We start from the raw sequence: 21,541 nt of genomic DNA on the forward strand, positions 1-21,541 counted from the left end.
GAGAATAGAAACCCAGCCACATCCTAAAGGTCAGAGAGGGACCTCACATAGTGCGGCTCAGGTCATGAAAAGCAGTCACATCGATTTTGTTAAGTGAGAGGCAGATGTGGATCAAATTAATTTCTTTTATTCTTTCAGATAAAGTAATGCAGAGCTAGTATCCTCTGACTGGAAATAGAATAAAAGAAGTCACAGAACATCTGGGTGTTTCATGAGCTTCAAGGTGTCTTTGTGTAATCTGGTATCTCATTTCCTTTTCCAGGGTCTTAAAAGAGTTTTGCTACCAATGATAAAGCAAAGCTCACCTCTACTCAGCAGCCCTCCTTTAGTACTAGCTAGAGCAGAGCTGACCTTGCTGCTGTGCAGAGTCTGGAAGGTGGGAAAAGCATAGGACACGTTTCTCCCACACAGGATGTGCCGATTAAGAAATTGTTGCACTAAAAGCAGGCAGGGCACCCAGGAGGCAGCTCTCACATGGAAAAAAGTATAGGAGGATGGAGGCAGAAAGAGCACATGGGATGGAGCAAGGAGAAGCTGAGGGTAGTGAGACTTGTCTTTAAAATGCTGGTAAGGAGCTCTCCCAGCTTCAGTATTTCATACAGGCAACAAGACATGCACAGTGCCATGAGGAGGTCTCATTCTCAAATAAGTCAATATCCTTTTGTGCTCTTTTGTCTGTTTTTGCGCAGTCTCTTAATCTTGCCATTCACAATGTGAGGTTTTAACAACAATATGTTTAAAATTTTTTTGGCAAGATGGCAAAATCACAGCAGAGGCTTTTGGCGATGTTTTAAACTTCAAGCATAAACAAGGTCACATTCTGGTTTGATCTGTAGATTCAAAGAAGTAGTTATATAAAAAAATCTTGCTTAACATCTGAAACCACACTGTGCAGCTGTAAGCATATTGTAGCCACAAATATTTACATTTCTTGACTCACTCACTAGTTTGCAAATGCCTGTCAAAAGATTTGCTACCCCAGTGTGTCCATTTATGCCCACAATTTGTGTCCAGCTACTTGTACAGGGTGCAGGAATGCAAAATGAAACACAAATTACATTAAATGAAGCCTGGCTGAAAGGATAACCTATTTGCCAATTACAAGAGACAGCTTCTTCTTAAAAAACTCTTAAAAACTTCTTAAAAAATATATAGAGAGGGGTTTGTTTGTCTGTTGTTGTTTTTTGCTTGTTCAGTTGGGGTTTTTGTTTTTGTTTTTTGTTTTGTTTTTACTTGATTCAAGTCTAAATAAAAGTAAAATGGCTGAGAGCTGTGAATTGCTACCCTTGTGCTTGGAACCAAACTCCTCCTCTTCCTAAAAATACCAAGTTCCATGTATTTCCTCAGCCCTATGTTTGTTTAAGTACAGCACCATCTTTAGAATAAAAGCTATTTAAACAGGAACCTGACAGCACCAAAGGAAAACTGACTTTTTGCATCACCGTTTATTGTTCTTTCATGATAATAAAAGCAAACTTCTGCTATATTTAATTCTGCATTTAGCACCCTGAAGTGCTGCCTCCTGCTCTGAATTATTTTGAGTCTGAGACCAGGTTTTCCAGCAGATGGTGCTGCTTCCAGTGAAGAACAGGCAGGCTGTCAGCAGTCCCCTTGGAGGGCGAGGAGGAAAGACGTCCTCGCTCTCATGCCTGCAAGCTAAGTGGAAGAACAAACCAGGAAAAATAAAACAGAGAAGCAAACTGTGTCTTTAAAAATTCAATATATTAAGGAATTGGGAATAAAAGTCTGCTTGCCCTCCTTCACTACACAAATAGGAAAGAATTAGTGAATCACAGCAGGCCTAACACAAGATGGGGCAATTACTTTAAACAGAAAGCTGGACACTTCTGCATCATCTTGTGGCATTTAGGGATGGCTGTGCAGATGAATTTTCTTTGTAAACTTCCAGAAATGACTACCATGGGGCTGCTTTTTATTTCAGTTAGAGATAGCTTCTGCCTCCAGGGTTTATACCTGTAACAACACTTCTTCCAAAGTTATGGTTTCTGAGATGCAAGATACTCCTTCAGAGCCAAACCTACCTGCAGTATTTTGTAACAAATCAGTAACAGTTCACACGAAAAAACAAAATAAAAAAACAACAAACACCAAAACAAAACCAAAACAAAAAAACAGCCTACTCTTAATCCTACAAATATGCAGTTTGATGTCTCTGCTTGGAAGATCTTTTACACAGAAAAGGTATGATTTAACTGGAGTATAATATGTCAAGACCTTTGTACTATTTTAATGAGAGAGGGATGGTAGGGTTGTTTTGTTTTGTTTTCCTAACTAGAGAAGTATTAAGATAAAATGAACTGAATAAAAAAAATCAACACAAAGCTCTGGGCATGTCTGCAGTGTTTTTACTCCTTTCTCTCTTGTAAATGGATTGGCAAAAGATATTTTTGTGGCTTGGCTTCTAAGGTGCAGTATCCATCATACTTTCTGTGATTTGCTGGCTGTACATATAACTGCTAATCTCAAACAGCAGTTCCCCAGAAAGGAAGAATGACCTGAAATCTTCAACACATCAGAAAGTTGTACTCTGGATCCAAATTGTGAAGCTTATTATTTTAGGCTCTAAGCACTTAGGGTTTCATGTTCATCTCTCTCAACGTATTAATTTATTCAGCTCTTCTCTGTAAAATTTGAATTTATCTATGTGGTATCTCTGTAAAGCTCTTTCATATGTGATGAAAGTCTGAGAACTTTAAAACAGTGGTTTTGTGCCCAAACTTCCTGTCCCAAAATTGAACTAAGCTCAGCTTGGAAAGCACATGAAGCACCTACACAAGCTGCTAAACAGTTCTGAGTACCTCACCCCTGACAACACACTGATGGGTTCACCCAAATGCCAAATCATTACTTCCTCATCTCATGTTAGTGTGCAGAAGGAGGGGGGTGATGTTGAGATTTTTCTTCCAGAAAGGCTGCAACTACTGTCCTCAGTCCTGAACCAATTGTTCCCCAAGTAATACTATGCAGGGCTATGCATGTTCCACTGCTTTTAAGTATGTGATGAGGTTTATTGTATTTTTCCAAGTCTACCGATCCAACATTTGCAATGTTTCTGCTCTACTGCTTCATTGGCTCTATATTTATTTTGAGATAAATACCTACAATACATCATCACATAACAAGATCTTTGCCATTGCTCTGGGGTTTTACAAGCTCATGTGCAGTTCAAGTACTTCAAAGTGAAAATACTGGACAAGACCATTCTGCTCATCCTATTCCCAGATGACCAGGACATCAGTAAAAATGCTAAAACTTAGACATCCAGAGAGTCCCTCACAACAGCACTACTCTCCATGTTCTCAAAGCATGCCCTTTTGCTGAGCCTGCCCTCTTCAAACAAGGAGAGACTGAGATCAAAGGCAGAGCCCGCTCACAGATAACTCTCATAGCTGCCATCCATAGCCTGATCATCTTGAAACGTTTTTGCTGATAATGAAAGAACTTTCCTGCAGCTTGTACCCCACCACACTGTGACTTTCTGTAGAAGGTTATCCACAGAAAACCCTGTGGATAAACACATAAAGGAAATTAAAATCTGAAATGTGAGCTATTTCTTTCATGCTCAGATGCAAAGAGTTCAAGCAAGGGTTTATCAACACACGTACTGAAAAATACTTGCTAGGAAAAGCAAGCAGTGGTGCCAAGGAATCACTGCAAAGCCAGCCTGGCTCTGCTGACAATGCATCCACTAGGGCCATCTGTCTCAGCAATTGTGTACAGCTGAGCCCTCTCATCTTGAGGGACTCTCACAAAAACAGCAACAATGAAGCAAAACAAGGGAGCCAAACTTCCCAGATGGGCATTGGGAAGGTTGTGTATTTGTGGGAGGCAACCTCTAACAAAACCATTTCAAAGAAGAATGATCTGAGGGCTGCATGTATGGGAAAGTCTAATATGACTGATATCTAAACTTCATTATTGATGTGGAATGACCTTCACATGGCCCTGCCTGAGCAGCAGAAACAAGTTTACCTCCAGCTGGGATGTTATTCTCAACTTCATGCTGTATAGCACTGTGTAACTTTGCTTAAACTTGGCAAGACTTCAGACCAAAACTTACCACTCCAGGCCACTGCTAAAATTTCTCTTTACACCCTTTCCATTAGTTTAATATGCAACACACGGTGTATTCCCCAAAGTCACCTATCCCCTGCACTGCTTCACTTGAACTTGCTGTAGTCTGTTGTTAGCAAGCCTGCACAAATGAAGGCTTGCTAAAGCTCTGAGAAAATGTTTACCTTCATCCATGCCATTGAGTATTTCAGTTAAGTCTTCATGTTTGCTGTCATACTGGTGCTCCTTCCACGTTTCACCATTCTCACTCCGAAGCACGATTAGCTCTCTTTCCTTTCCTCGCATTGATCCAAAATGAGGGATTTCCACTATGACAGGGCTAGAGAAAAAAGAATCATGTCATTTATAAGCCTGTATGTCCTCACTGCTCTTAATTTGCTATGGGTGTTTAGTCCTCAAGAAAAGTGCAGTAATTTTAAGTAATAAGCATTGTCACAGTAAAAATGTTTTTAAAATTGCCAAAGCTGCACAATCCTTTATCATTTAAACTTTAATTAATAGATAACTTGAAAATATTAATATAGAGCTCATTTTAAATATAAATCTTGTGAAACAGCTTGCTACATGAAACAAAACAGTGGCAACTTTTGCTAAGGAGAGTTCTCCCTGCTCATTTATCCTGTGATGTAGGTGATCCAACCTGCTTCCAGTGTACACAACTCTGCTGACTTTTAATTGACATTAGCACAGTCAAAGTTGGGATTTGGCTCAAGGGATTTAAAAGGGCAAAGTCAGTTCAGAAACAGTTCAGTTATCTGGTTGCATGCAACAGCTATTGACTGCAGCAGGAACTGCACATGAATATAGGTCTGAAACTCCAAACTAAGTACTAAACTTTTCAAAGCTCCTCCTGGCTCCCTGTTGATGCAATTCTGTGAAACACTACAGGTTGATTCTCATTAGCTTCACTTTCTGGTTCTCATGTGTGAAATCACATCTGCTAAATCTGCACTGTAAACACCACTGGGGAATGCTTAGATCACTTCAGAATGGATTTCTCAGAGATAAGCAACATCACAACCACACTTAGTTACTGTCAAACATATTAGGGGAAGGGAAGGAAAGGAAATGAGAAGGTGGTTAATAATGCACCTATGTCACCAGACAACATACCTTCAACAGAGGACTACAAGTGCATTACTGAACAGTTATTGTGACCAACCAACAGAGACCACCATTCATTTCATGTGCCATTCCTCAACAAAACAGACACTTTTGCCAAACACTTCACAGGCAGGATATGCTTTTTAAAGTACGTTAAGACAAACCAACTGAAATCACGAAGTAAGTGAACAACTATGGATTATGCAGCTTTAAGACATTTAAATAGACAGTATCATTATATTCCTACAGAGGTTGTAAAGGATTTCATTGCTTTGTAATAACTCATTTGAAAGTAACCTCACATGATGGGCTAAGTATGCAGCATTGTGGTACTGCATGGTACTGTACACCTGCAGGGTGCTGGATGCCTTAACCAATCAGTTCCTAGAGCAGAGAAACCACAACAGCTACCATGAAGGAAAAACACAAACTAGTTTGAAGTCCAGTTTTCACATTAAATAGCATGGGAGAAGAGTTAGATAGGAATTTTTCCCCATAAAAATAGGAAAAGACAATTTAATTAGTACAAATTTTAGATGCTTTTAAGAATACCCAGGCTGTTATTCTTAATCTGAAGTTCTTAAACAGAAATAGGACTGTAGCTGCTGTCTCCCATTGTGCACAGTACATAAATACCAAAAATTCAAATACATTGCTTAATATATTTACTCTCTAGATCAAAAAGAGTACAAATTGGAAACTAACACTGTAATACAATCTTTGCAGGCTAATATTTCAGATACTGTCTCTGTAAATATTTAGAAACCACACAATTTTGTGCATGACATTTAACAGGAATACTCAGTGAGAAGGTATTGAACAGGTTTGGAACACCAAACACTAATGTTTTGAAAACCTAGTGTAATAAATTTCACAATATGTTTCAAAAACAACAGTAAAAAACATAGAGATATTCTGACATTTTTAAACTAAACACTGCTATTGGTTAGCATACTTGGATTTATGAATTTATTTTAACAGGATGTCTCTTGCTGGTTGAAAAGATTATTATTTCTCCAACCTTGTGGAATGAAGTCATTTGCTCAATGACTTTTTTTCCTCTAAATAATCCTTCATAAATAATAGACTTTTATGTGATTACATTTTAGAAATAGACTCGTTCAAGGCCTGTAAATACCTTCTCTACCACAGGGTTGAACTTAAAGGACTGTCACTGTGTATTAAAATGTAATTGATGCAGTTCAAACACTTCAAATTTAAAAAAGCACGGAAGTTATGAAAGCAGAATGCTGGCAGTGAATTTTACATGCCTGTAAGCACAAGGTAGTAGCAGAGCTATATTAAATCAAGCCACTATGATTTTCTTTCAGTGACATAAATCAGCTGAAAGCTTTAGAAAACTGAAAAAAAGAATAAATAAAATGGGAATAACAAATAAAAAAGAAATCAGAAACAAAAGAAAAACTGTAGACATTCTGTATCTTTTCCGTACATATCCTACCCAATAAATTTTGTTCCTTGTGGACCAAGCTGCAGGATTCGGCTAACCATGCTCTCACCCTCATTTAGAGGGGGAGGAGTGTTAGGAAGATGCAGTTTACTGAATAACATCCATGCAGCAGGAAGAGAAACGAGAAGGGGAAATTAGGAACAAGCTGTCATTCCCGACAGAACCATCAGTTTACACCGAGGTACCACTCATGGTAATGAACAAAATTTATAATTAGGAAAAAAAAGCCACATCATAGTGGATTGTTTCCTCTATTTTAAGATTTAAAAAGTCAGTTCCTAGTATTTGTGCTACCTGATGCTCTACAAATGCTCTGCCATTGCTTTCAGTGGCCTTGCTCCATGAGATGGAGACAGGCAGCTCCCAGCCACTCCAGCACATGCAGTGGCATAGAGAACAGAGCTTAATATTTGGGTCTGGTGGGTGACTTTTCGACACTTTTCTGTGACAGTGATGTTTCTCCAATACTCTACATGTAAGAGGGTCAGAATTTGTTCTGGATTGTAGGTATGTGATGACTTCTGACTTCAAATGTTGCAAAAGCAAATGGGGGCAGGACCTGGGCTTTTCACGGCCTTCCTTACCTTTGGTTCCACCCTGTAGTCATCACAGAAGCAAAATTGCCTTTAAAATACAAGGGTGCTTTGTGGAAGAAACAGATGATTGGCGTTTTTTTGACATTTCAAATTGAGTAGCCTGTCTTACATGCTCAAATGAGGTAGAGTCAGTGTTACTTAGATCCACAGGTTAAAGGAAATGAAAGATGCAACATGAGCGTAAAGAATGAAAATCATAGTAAAACTCACCCTAAGAATTGTGCCCCTGCTGGCCCCATTTCTACAAGTCTGCTCGCTAATCCTTCTCCTTCAACCATGGGTGGCGGGCTGGCCAGTTTATGCCTCTTTACCAAGCGGCAGGTGATGCGAGTTGGTGCTGTACACTTGCGTGGTGGGATGATTATTCTCATTCCATGATGACGACTACCTCTCATCGAACCCCCACGTGCATCAACCATAAAACTAACCAGGAAACTGTAGGAAAAAGGAAAAATGTCAATGGAAGTGGTCACAAAACAAGACGATCAGAAAACAATCAACTTCCAGAGTCTTTAAAACATTATTTTAAAAGTCCTCCTGATCCCAGCTAAACTAAAAAGAACATGAAGATTCTTTCAAAACTTATACTTACATGTTAACTATTGGTTATCAAAAGCAGGAATTGCTAAAAGTCTAGCAACATCATGGTGCTACTGAGTAATTTGGATTAAAAGAAGACACAAGTAGTGTATTAGTAGAGGTTTATTAGAATTTAAAAAACATCTCTCTGCTACTTTTAGCTCTACTGTGAGCAGTCAGCCTCACATGCAGAATGGAACTAGACAGTGCAGAAAAAGAAGAGTCAAAAATGCTTATTATATTTGGGATCTCAGTTTTCAAACCCTCCTCACAGGGTCATTGACAAACGCTGATGGTGGTTGGCAGAGTGAGTACTGGCATACTTCAGGGGATGCCAAGGGCTTCCACTGATGAGGAATCAGTGAGAAAGTCAAATATATAACTTTCTTTAGGCTGCTGGTACTCTGGAAGAAATCATGCCACTGCTCCTCTCTGAAGGGGACATTCATTAGCAGCAAGTGGCATTAAAGGAAAATCACATTTTCCAGTATAATTCTAATGCATGTAATAACAGAATGGTAAGCAACTACATTTGTAAGTCATGAGAGGTAAATTTTAAAATAAAATTGTTTTTAATAGCAAGGAAATAATAAATGCTAACAAGAATAATCATTCATAGCCATGGTTTATTTCATCTATGAATGTTGAGAAGCTGCATATGTGAAATGTTACTGTCTTTAACAGAACAGTGACAAGGAAGTGGAGTCTCCTCCCAGAACCAAACCCAAACTTCAGCCTGTTTCAAAATTCTGCAGCAAAAATCCTTCTAATTTACAGGGATCAAAACATACAGATTCCTGCAAGACTAGACAGCTACGGGGGCTCTCCCCAAACTCAAAACTTACTTCCCTTTTCCATTGTACCATAAGCTGCTGAGAGAGAACAGCTTCAGGTAGAAGATGCACTAACAGGCCTATATCAAGATGGACATCAATCACCAACTCATTCTTGATGGCAATACATTTGTTTGCTCCTTCTTTATGATATGCATTGTTGGCACATCTGTTGTATCATTTCACTATTTTCAAGCTGGTGCCAAAACTTTCAGATCTTAGAAACTAGACCTTCAAACGATTATCAGGTGCATCCATTGAATTTCCTGGCTCTTACCCTTGAACTAAGGGTAAGAGCTAACTAAGGGTAAGATCTAATAATCCAAGTGAGTCACAAAGATTCTTTAAAAAAGTTCCCAAGTGCTCTGAAGTATGAATGGGAATTTGTGTAAGTGCTACATTTGCTTTGGAGACCAGCAAGACACCAAAAATAACAGCTGATGTGTACTGGCCAGGCCTGTAAACAAGCTGCATTCACAAGTCCAGCCAATGTGGGTGGGAAAAATCTACCCAAAGGCAGGAGTATAATCAAACCTTGGTATTTAGAGGTTTGGAGGAGACAAGCAGGTAGGGACACAAGCTCTAAATATATGAAGCAGGACAGAAAGATTATCCAGTTAAATTTCAGATAAAGAAATTGCTACTATGTCTTTCTTCAAAGCACATTAAAATCCATCAGTAAAGATGGAGAGGTGAAAAGCCTTCTGAGCTGACCCTAATCCTAGTTTACAATTTCTTATGCCTAAAACATTTTGTAATACTGAAGCATGGAATAAAATTCACAATATTTCACAGTAGTTTTCATGCAAATAAATTGCATCCATATTTCTCACCTAAATAAAACCACTGTACACTACTGAACAAAAATCCAAATGTTGCTCCTAGGGTATCCCACTTCATCATAAGAACTGGTTTAGTGGGTCAGGATTTTTGCTGAAAGGCTAACCAAGTGCTTACTACAAATACTGCATTTATGTCAAAAATAATACACTCATTCTCTATTAAAGAGTATTGAAGTTATGTCAATCTCAATATTTATAGATCTCAAGGTGTTTGTCAGCTCTTAATCAAACACTTTGCTGTTTGATAACAGAAGACTGTGCCAAGCACAGACAACAGCTCTAGGGAGCATGGACCTCGTTTTCCCTCTTTCCTCTGCTCATTGAGCACTATTATCCTATCAGCATGTTTATGTTGCTTTTTCTCCCTGCAACTGCTCCCTATGGTGGGTGGTGAAGTCTGCTGGTAGGAGGCAGACATCACTGAGCAAGTGGAAGGGTAGGCCAATCGCTGATCTTCAGAGCAAGGAGCAAAGTCATGACTAGCTGTGAAGAGATTTCAGGACAATCCATTAAAATTTACTATGAAGCAAAGTAAAATATTAAGCATGGACCACCAGCCCTTAGCCATCAAAAGGAGAATACTGAAAGGAATCTGTTACAATTGGTGTTGGTGGCCTTTTGAAAAATACACATGTTTTTTGTCTGCAGAGGAAATGGGGCCACTTCAGACCCATTGTGCAGGGTAAAGGGGTGGCTGACTAGAGCACCCCTTCAGGGTCGATGCTTCATCAGCTCCACAGATGCACATCTGGTTTAGCACAAAGTGCTAAAGAAGCCTCCCAGGAGCTTGGAAAGGTTGAGCTTGGCCTGATGGCTCCATACAAAGCAATGTTTTGGGAGCTGTGATTACTGGCACATTTTGCCAGCTTAGAATTAATAAGAACAGGATTTTTTCACCTAATGAAAAATTGTCAATGCTTGCATTCTCTGTATCCAACCTATTTAGATGACATAAGTATGTAAGAGTAGATTGTCAAAAATCTCCAGGCACCTAAATCAACTGACTTTAAAAAAAAAAAAAAAAAAAAAAAAATCAATGGCAGTTAAAACTAAGTACCTATAAAAATCAGTACCCATGTTCTCATGTATATTTAGGCTGTAGATTTCAAGATCAGTCCAGCCTTGGCAACCTGGGGCTTAGAGATGCTTATGCACACTGCTTACAGAAAGGATAGATTAACCCTTGACAGGAGTCTATGCCCCACTGCAGGAACTGGCCCATTATAGCCAGCTTTGGTGTCTACACCACACTGCAGCCTTCAGTGAAGACAAAATCTTTAGGAGATCAAACTTTATACTTATTGCTCCCATATAAAGGCAATCATTGACAACAGGATATTATTTCCTTGTTTAGTCTTCAAATTAGTAATTTACCGTTTAAAACAATGACAATAATTCCAAAGACTATTTCATGCACTTTCTATCAAAAAGATTAGTAGCTGATGCTTACCTAAATTAATGCTGCACTAGTAATGGAAACTACAATATGATCTCTAAAACACAATGCTAAAGGCTAATGAGCATTTCTACTTGAATACATGGAAGCGATGAGGATGTGGGAGGATGCACTACAGACATCTACACACACTCTGTGAGAAAAAAAGAAAAGAGGATTCACAAAAAGCACAGAGTTATCACCTTGAATCATACTGGGGAAGTGGAGAGGAATAGCTGCAAAATAATTTAGAAAGCAAATGGGAAAAATTAATGTAAGATAATTAGAGACAAGCAACAAAAAAACCATCAATAATAAGCGCAAAGGAAATGTATCAGAAAAATAACAAAAGCAACACATTTGAAGGCCAACTTTGGAAGTTATTTGGCTTTTACTTTGCGTATTGTGACCTATGTCATACAAAATATGCTGTACATGGAAAAAGTGTCTGAAAGGAAGAGTTAATTTAATTAGTCAGTACAGGTCCATAATTTCCCTGAGAAATGCAGCACATGAAGAAGAGAAAAGCATTTGCAATTTACTTAGATCAACAGAGAATTTATTGTAGCACAACTTTTTATTTAATTGCCCAGACTGCTTCACTATGCCACGGAAAACCAGTTCTTGTACTTTTCTATAGCAGTTTATTTTCCAAGATATGATGTATAAAGGAGCCTTGAAAGAAGCATCAGACCATTGCATTCAATACAGTGATTTCACAAATGAATTCCTTTGTGTGTACAGAAGGTTGGTGTAAACTAATTAATTTGATGGATTCCACCTTGCAAGACTGGATCTAGCATTTCCAAGTTTCTCAGTATAGAAGGCAATATGACATATTAATTTCTTTCAGCTAAGAAAACCAAGGAGTTAAAGAAGGCAACATGAAGACAGCACACTCACATTTTCATTTAGGGCAGTTGCACAAGTAAGTTCACATCTGAAAGCTGAAGGTGACATTAGTGAAGGGTCCGTACCTTTCCAGAGGCTTCAAGACACATGACACACTCCAATGTACTGCTTTACAATGGACCCTATTCAAAATATATGCTGGCAAAACAGCTTATCTGAACTCAGAAAGAAAAATATAAAACATTTTATTGGCTTAAAAAATGGGAAAAAACAGAAGAGTCTTTCTTCCCCTGTCACTGATACATTGCTGGATCTCCAAATCCTGCTCCCAGAATTCCCCTTCTGCCTCAGTTAAGAAATGGGAACAGGCTTGAATGCTTTCTTGTAACAGTGAGAAAACAGGGAAAAGAGCAACCCAAGGGAGTGGACTGCAGAGGAGCACATCACAGAACCTGCAGGAGGATGAAGAATGCAACAAGCAGTGGGGTCAGGCCCTGGGTGCAGGGTGATCCAGAACATGAGGGCTGCTAACAGCAGGCTGCCCCAGCCAGTCTACCTCTGCCTTGGACCACAGAAAGAACTGGGGACAAAGCTGGTGAGGAAGCACTGTGAACAAGCAGGAAAGGAGGTGCTCTTCACAAAAAGTCTGTCAGAAGAGAGTGAAAAGTCATGATCCTCTGCATATCAGATATCTGCAGCCCTTCCACTCTGGACAGCAACTAAGACAGTATCTACTTTAATAAGGACTGACACACAAAGGGAACAGATCCGAAGTAGTTGATGGGAAAGATCCCATGTCCACAGAACCTGTCCCTTTTGAGAGTTGGAACCACTAGCAAGCATGTTGAAGAACTAAGGGCAAGACAACTATTGTCCCAGAGGACTGGCATGGTGCAAACATCTAACCTGCTTTGTACCAGGATGAGAAGGAGATAGAAAATTTTAGACCAATCAATCTAACCCAAATTACCAGAAGTATTCGAATAAATTATCCAACAATCAATCTAGGACCTAATCAAGAGATTATATCAAATCCTCAATAGAAAATGGACCCAAAACATAAGTCCCAAGAGGAACTCATGTCAAATGAATTTAACTTCCTTCTTTGAGAGGGTAATTTACCCAGAGGATGTGCTGGAAGTACAGTCTTGGTATTTCAGTAAGTAATCAAGGTACAGTATAGATAAGGTAAGTGCACAATCAACTGAGAAGTTATCTCAAAAGAGATACCATCAGTGCTTTACTGTTAAAGGGAAAAGAAACTCAAAGTGGAGAATTCACTGTGCTGTCCTGGGCCAGCTAACTAAGCTAATGCCTTCATTCATGATTAGAACACTGGACAGAAAGGAAGTCTGAAAAAATCTTTGGAAAATAGGATCAGAATTTAAAGTTTTCTTGCTAAAATGGAAAGGGTCTGAAACCAACAAACTGAAATACTATGAAGGCAAACACAGAGAGAAGAAGTCAAACAGACAAGTACAAAACAGGAAAAATAACCAGACTGCAGAATTTCTAAAAAAAAAAAAAAAAAAAAGCAGCCAAGAAATTCTAGCAAGTCACAAACATCTGTTAATGAAAACTGCAGTTACCAAAAAGATAATTCTTATTGTGGGGTTGCTCAAGATTAAGTGTGTCATGTGTCAGACCAAAGAGGTAGCGATTCTGGCTTAGAAATAAATTATCATTAAATCAGGCAGGTGATAGCATCAAGAATGTGCTGATATGTGGAAAAGACCACCTAGGATGATCTGGGACATTTTAGGCTATAAAAGAGACGATTATTTATCTACCAACATAAAAAATGTTGTTAAGAAACCAGTAAAATATTGTTCTACCTGACTACTGTGGATATAACAATTGGCTTAATATGCAGCAATGAAACTTCAAGTTGAATGTCAGAAGAATAAATATCATAACAAAGAACAGTAAACTACTGAGCTGGGGAAGTACAGAATCTTATTTTTAATGACTATAAAGAAATTTAATATAGTTCAGGAATGGTTTGACTACATCTTATCCTTCTTTAATGCAATTAAGTGGAGTACCAGCAATCTGAGGTCCCTTGCTGACATTACCTTTCTGTGATAACCAACAGACTTCAGCTTTTCACACTGCAATTCTCACATTTTCAGCTCTATCAGTGACAAAGTGCAGTATTTTATCAAAAAACCACCATTGTATAGATCTCTCAAGCTGCGCCAGGGGAGGTTTAGGCTGGAGGTGAGGAGAAAGTTCTTCACAGAGAGAGTGGTTGGCCATTGGAATGGGCTGCCCAGGGAGGTGGTGGAGTCACCATCCCTGGAGGTGTTCAAGAGGGGACTGGACGTGGCACTTGGTGCCATGGTTTAGATAGTCATAAGGTTTAGGGTGACAGGTTGGACTCGATGATCTTTGAGGTCTCTTCCAACCTTCTTGATTAAAAACTAAAACTAAAAACTTATAGGTATTGTGGGACTGTAGCTTTAGATTTGTTGGACTTGCTGCTGTTTTGGAACTGCAGTCTTTTGATATGTGCCGCACTCATTTTCATTATAACAATGTAATTAATCACAAGATGAGGAAGTAAATTAAAAAGGGTGGTAAATTTTATGTCCTGATCTTGAAAATGAAACAACAAATATTTATACTAGACAACTAGACAAATGCAATGATTCCTTTCAGTTACTCATTTAATTTTTAAAATTTTATTTTAAACATTCAAACACTACTATTGTTGCATTTAAATGTCAAGAAGCACCACAACTACAGTGAGGACTCATAAATAAGAGTACCACTAAAATCAAACTACAGATATTTGAGAATAGGCAGGAGTTTGGAGCTACAAGTATAGGAAGAGGTTAAAGTCTCTTATTTTTCCTCTATGAAAGAACAAGAAAGTATAATATTGTATTTCTGATTTCATATTCCAAATAACTGAATACAATTTAAGCAACATCACCTTATGACACTTAAAGCAAAGCATAAACAACAACAACCACCAACCAAAAAAACCACAAAAACAAACAAACAAAAAAAGGCAGGAAAAAAAAAACAAAACAGGCCCATGTTTTGGCATTCAGAAATTTCAGTGCAGAAGCAAGCTTTTTTGGTTTGATATGCAAGAATTTAGACTACTCTTAGTTAGTAAGCACCCTCCTTGAAGACATTGTGAATGTTGCCACTGGCATCAACTGCAGCAGGAATAAGCAGGTTAGCAGCCATTACAGCAGGCTGTATTCCTCAGCTAACAATACACTTTCACGTTTAAAGATAAAGGAAATCTGTGAAGTGACCTACCCGGAGTGGATGGGACTTGAAACAAGGTTAACATTGTCCAAGGTGTCTGCAGCCCAGCTATAGTGTCTGAGAGAATCAGAATCAAACTCTCTTTGAAACGTCAGATGCTGAAAAATACAATAAATTGAAATTTAAAAATAGCATGAAAAACACTTGTCTTAAATACAAGATTGTTAATGTAATAACTCTATTACATTTAGATCTACTCTATTATGTTTAAATCTGGCCCCTTTTCACACAACAATGCTGATACCCATAGCAGAAACATGGAATCCACAAACAAATTAATTTTAAGTATCTTTGAACATTCTTTCAGCCTGCTTTTCCCATTTTTTTGAGATACAATTATGTCTCTTCAATCTTTACTTACATATGCAAGGTTAAAAACAATGAAAAATATATTACCATTTGTACTGCAATCATACACCACATATCCCCCCCTTAGAAAACATAATTGGATAGATCCTTACTGAAGCAAAACCTGTGAATAACTGCGCTGAGAGTTTAACTGAAGCTGTGAATGCATGACTAAGCTCCAGGTAGAAGAGTTTAGTTTGCCTTTATACACCTACAACCAACACAAACACTGTTCTCTGAAGTGCCACTGTCTATACTCGTCTCTATAAAAATAGCTTTAACCCCGTGAAGCACTGGCACACTGGTACTATATTTAACTGTCCCATCTGACAGACACTAAGGCACAATTTGTTTCTGCTAGCTGCCCAGAGACATGTGTATGCACACTCATGCATCCTGTGCCCTGCAACAAGGTCTCACACTAAAAATCCTGGCAAAGCCAGTCATAAACATATAAAAATTATTCTATTAAGAAGCCTGCACGAGGTAAGTGCACAGATAGTGCTCTGTTGGTGGCCAGAACCTGCAACCCTTCCATCACTCTGGGTTTCCAAAAAACTTCTCTCTTCAAACATTCTCTCTCTTTTTTTTTTTTTTTCATATGGCATCCCAAATTTGCTTCCAAAGAAGCATCAACATTAAAATTTATTGCCAATCAATAAAAATATCTGCAGGGTACAACTTTGCTCCAACACTGCATCACATGGCTTGGTGGGTCCTTCTGTTGCTACCTTAACTCTTATTAAGGTCTTTCATTTAACTTTTTGCTGTCAGACATATACTTGAGGCCTGATGGTTCAAGCACAGACAACAATAATAATGGGCAAATGTGCATGTTAAACACAAAAATACATCATAAGGTATGAAAGATAAAATGAATTACATTAAAACAATAACAGTTAAGAAATGGTAGTGAATTTAATTAGCACCACTTTGAAAAATGTATCATAATTTAGTGTAATGAAGACAGTTTTCTAACTCTTTCAAACATAACACTAGGGATTCTTCTCTACTTCCTGAAGAGCCCAAGGTTTAGGCAGAAAAGGCATTGTGCTATGGATTTATGTTATTCCAAATGATTCAATTTTGTAAGTGCTCATTCTGTGATGTTCCACACACAAAACCCCTCCCTCCCTGTACTTGGCATTGGTGAGGCCACAACTCAAGTACTGTGTTTAGTTTTGGGCACCTCAGTACAACAAGGTCATTGAGGTGCGGAGTAGGTGCAGAGAAGAGCATCTAAGCTGGTGAAGGGCGTAGAAAATGAGTGTGAAGAAGGGCAGCTGAGGGAACTGGGACTAGTTTGAGGAAGAGGAGGCTTATCGCCCTCTACAACTACCTGGAAGGACAATACAGAGAAGATGGTGCTGGTCTCTTCTCACAGCAAACAGTGATAGAACAAGAGGGAATGGCCCCAAGCTGCACCAGCATAGGTTTAGGCTAGACATTAGGAAAAAAATTTCACTGAAAGAGTTGTCAAGCATTGGAACAGGCTGCCCAGGGAGCATCCTGGGCTCAGCACCATCCCTGGATGTGTTTAAAGGTCATTTAGATGTGGCGCTTAGCAATATGGTTTAGTGGAGAACTTGGTAGAGTAGGGTTATGGTTGGACCTGATGATTTTGAGGGTCTCTTCCAATATGAATGATTCTATGATTCTATGAAATAAAAATGTGTGATCATGTCTACGGTAACAGATGAAAAATTATGAAACTGCTTCACAGCAGTGTAATGTAGAAAACTAAAGCCACATAACTTCCCAGGAAATACCACCACTCTAAAATAATCTGTGCTAGATAGAGGTGCTACTACACTCACCAAGTTGTTGTAGGTATGCCTACATGCACGACATGGGGTTCCTTGGTCTATTTGTTTGTCCTGAGATAGTGATAATGAGGTGACTATATATTTCTGATGCATTTCTTTCTGACAAAGGGCACTTTTTGGACAAATTTACAGCCAGGAAGAGCACAAAGGCAGCAGCCAGCAGTTTTGGCACAGAAACAGAGCAGGCAAAGCTAATAGGTGGACATGGGTATCTTACATCACACATCTGCTGATCTCATTTTGTCAATCTGCTAAGGTGCTAGATTTTACAGGCAGGCAAAAAAGCTTTCTGAGCATGCTGCAATATAAGCAGTCCAGCAGATCATGCACCAGCAGTGACAGCAAATCACAGGATTCATCCTATGTTTGTTCAGGTCCCAGTGTTGCCTGCCTGGACTACGGGAGATGAAATATGCATTGCTAAAGGGTGTGGCATCATTAGATGCAAATGCATGCATAAAAATACTCATGGCTCTGCTGGCAAGAATACTGCTAGTTGCATACTGAATATCCAGGCTATGTGATATTAGAGTTCAGTAAACAGAAAAATATATGCTTCTTCCCAGATGAATTTAGCCAGACAGAAGAGATTCACCAAGCTGCTATATAATGGACAGCCTGGTTCATCTTGCCTTTGGCTGATTAAATTCAGAGGCTGATGTAAATTATTCCATGAAGAAAGTAGTCTGGATGTGGTCTCAATTGCTGTATCCATGGTAACACACGATGACACTGAAATTTTAACTTTGCTCCAGCTAGGTTATGAAGCAGAGCATGGTTTGGACTCAGATTTCCCTGCTGAACAGGTCAGCAAACAATGGAGAATACTGCTGCTTCTCAAGGAATTTTTAGAAACTCCTCTCTAATACCCAATGTGCCATGCTGGCAGTCATGTTCACTAAAGACTAGTTTCAAATCTTCCTTGTTTGGCTCTTTTTCAGACTCCCAAGTCTCCCAGAGATCCTGGAGAGAGGTGTCCATGGGATCTTCTGTTTTAACCTGATCAAGAGGCCAACAAATGTCCCTTACTCTCTCATACGCTTATACTTGTGACAAAATCAATTCCCTTTACTCCAAAACTTCACTGTTTTCATGAACTCCAGACAGGTCTGAGCTTTACAAAAGAAGAGAAATGGAACATACAGATAGGCAATGGCTCACTCCTTCACTGTAGTGCAATACACCAAATCAGCGTTAACCCCTCTAAGTTTACAGATGGACTTTGAGGTTATTGGCTTTGACCCACCCACAACCTTTGTTCCTGTGAATTCCACTGTTGGAACACAAGGTGGATTTTTTCCCCATGTCCTACTGCCATGCCAGAGATGTAATGTACAGAGGGTGAGATGTGAAGAAGAGAGGCAGGGAATAGTATTCTCCATCTCCCAGATGCATTCCTCCTGCTTCAGCCAAAGAACTGTAAAGCTTACCACCATATGTCTGGGCTGGATTGAAGAATTCCAGAGGATGAATGTGTATTTTGTCAGAACTTCAAGGTTTGCAGAAGCCATAGCAGAAAATTTTAGCTGTGCTCCCTTTTTAATGAATATAGTTTGTCACTTTACTGTCATTAATTATTCAGAGGATCATAGTTTTGGTAAACTCTCAAGACACGGCTGACTTTTTTTTCCCACCATCACCTGATCCCTTCCTGGACTTGAGAACCTTGAAGTTTGTCTGGAGGATTAAGATTAGAAAAACATTTACAGCTAGAACATCACTTCATTTTATGTGATAAATTTGGAGTAGACTGAGCAGCTATAATTGCACAATCATTGCTAGACAAAAATTAGAATCACAAAAATATGAAGACTAAAAAAGCAATTAAAATGGCCTACACTATTGTTCAGCATGACCAGTAGAAGATTTTCATATTTGTTGTCTTCTCAGCTAAAGAGTCCACACTGAAAGAGATCCTCCAGAAAGCAGAGTCATCTATGACCACTTGATGAGACTATATAATTTGACCTAGAGTAGACCTCCTGTACCTGAGGTGGTGTCACTTCAACACCTCCATGTACAGATAACAAATTATTATTTTCATAGTGGGGTGTTGTAACATAAAACAGGTTAATGGTGCATACTTTGAACAATCTTCTTTAGGAGTTATTCACCATAATGTTGATTTTAAGTCTTGTTATGTGACAAAATGCACACCAGCTGCTAAATTAATGCCATCAGTTTTGATGGTAGTCACAAACTGGTCAGAATCATAAACCAATGTAATATATTTCCAGGTCAAAGAGCCTTCCTCTCTGAAGTTTCCATCATACCAGGAAGACTTAATGAAGGCTTAGGAGTAGGGAGTGTCAGACTAACTTTAGGTTCTCAGTCTTGAAATGTTGTTCCCAATGTTAGCAGTTGCAAATTCTATTTTCTGGCTTCAAAATAAACAGGCTGGATGTTAGAAAGAAATTTTTCACACAAAGAGTGATTGGCCATTGGAATGGGCTAGCCAGGAAGGTAGTGGAGTCACCGTCCCTGGAAGTGTTTAAAATAAGACTGGTTGAGGCACTTAGTGCCATGGTTTAGTTGATTAGATGGTGTTGGGTGATAGGTTGGACTTGATGAAGGTCTTTTCCAACCTGCTTAATTCTGTGATTCTGTGAAAAGCAATAAAACTACTGCTATGCGATGTTCACAAAGTCATCTTAGATGGCTGCTGCAAATGAAGGTTATTGGAGGTTTACAGCATTTCACTTGAAAGTAACAACCTAATAATAAACACTAGGAAGAATCCAATTTCTGCCATTGTCATACTGTTACAAAAACTGTGAGCAAAAGCTATAGTAAAACTGGGTATTTTACACTGAACTTTACAGATTAATATGACCAAGGCTTAAAATGTGTGAGTCCTGCTCTACGGACCCTTCTTCCATGAAAGTATCCTCTGAGATGAGTAACTCCTGTGCAGGAATACTTGCCACTGCTGAGAGATACCTCTGTGAAAATGGCAGCAACACAGAGTCACAGGATGTTAGGGGTTGGAAGGGACCTCAAAAGATGATCCAGCACAACCCCCCCACTCCAGAGTAGGATGACCTAGAACAGGTCACATAGGAATGCATGCAGGCAGGTCCCAAGTGTCTCCAGAGAAGGAGACTCCACAACCTCTCTGGGCAGCTTTATCCTCCTGACACTCACACTTCACATCTTTGTAAACATAAATGAGATCACCTCTCAGTTTCCCCTGAGCTAGAGACCCAGCTCCCTCAGCCCTTCCTCACGCTCTTCATCCTCTTTGTGGTTCCATGCTGGACTCTTTCAAGCAGTTACCCGAAGTCATTCTTGAACTGAGGGGTCCGGAACTGGACACAATTTTCCAGAGGAGGCCTCACCAGGGCAGAGTAGAGGGGGAAGAGAACCTCTGTGGACCCACTAACTATACCTCTTCTAATGCATACCAGGATGCCATTTGCCTTCTTGGCCACAAGGGCACATTGCTGGCTCATGGTCATCCTTCTATTCACCAGGACCACCAGGTCCTTTTTCCCTACGCTGCCCTCCAACAGATCATTCCCCAACCTATACTGGTCCATGAGGTTGTTCTTTCCCAGATGTAAGACTCTACACTTGTTGTATTTCATTCAATTTCTCCCTGCCCAGCTCTCCAGCCTGTCCAGGTCTCACTGCATGCAGCACAGCCTTCAGGTGTGTCAGCCACTCCTCCCAGTTTTATGTCATCAGCAAACTTGGTGACAGTGCCCTCTGTGCCCTCATCCAGGAAGGTGATGAATCTATAGAATAGTACTGGTCCAGTACCTAACCCCTGAGGGACTGCAGTAGATAACAGTTCCACTCCACAGTCCTTTTAATTCCCAAATAAAGATTTTTATGCGAATTTTTATTGAACTTCCTAGTAGATCTCTGGCTTCTGAGTATCAAGAAACTCTTCAGCTGTTCTGTTAGATTTGAAAATCTGAATCAAGCAAACCAAGCAAAACACTGAGGAACTCACCAAAAAAAAAAAAAATCATACAGTACTCCAGCATCTCCAGTACTAGCTTTTGGAAAGACTTGCTCAAGCTATAATCATGTCAAAAGACTCTGCTTTGTTGTATTAGTCATTGCACAAATATTTGGAAGATATGTAAACTGGCTAGTGCACAGTAGCTTAATTGTTAGAAGGCCAAATTCTTCCCAAGGCTCGAAAACCAAGGACAGGAGATGAAGTCCCTTCTATGTGTAGAGAATGGATGAACTTAAGTGTCGGGCTGTACGGTACAGACAAAGGCTGCTTACTGTAAAACATATTGCTCCCAGCTTATCAAAGCA

General features: G+C 39.3%; 1 protein-coding gene across 2 annotated transcripts in view; it reads right to left on the reverse strand.

The window, feature by feature from the left end:
- ANK3 (ankyrin 3) overlaps positions 1 to 21,541 on the reverse strand; it is a 207,418-nt gene that overhangs the window by 47,067 nt on the left and 138,810 nt on the right. For both annotated transcript variants that reach the window (XM_054382436.1, XM_054382435.1), the window contains exons 26-28: positions 15,084 to 15,190; positions 7,477 to 7,701; positions 4,260 to 4,414 (exon numbers count right to left, since the gene is read on the reverse strand). In XM_054382436.1, the coding sequence (XP_054238411.1) occupies positions 4,260 to 4,414; positions 7,477 to 7,701; positions 15,084 to 15,190 (487 nt within the window). The remainder of the gene's footprint in view (positions 1 to 4,259; positions 4,415 to 7,476; positions 7,702 to 15,083; positions 15,191 to 21,541) is intronic.

The sequence above is a fragment of the Indicator indicator genome, chromosome 7 (assembly GCF_027791375.1).
Source record: "Indicator indicator isolate 239-I01 chromosome 7, UM_Iind_1.1, whole genome shotgun sequence".
Classification (NCBI taxonomy): domain Eukaryota; kingdom Metazoa; phylum Chordata; class Aves; order Piciformes; family Indicatoridae; genus Indicator; species Indicator indicator.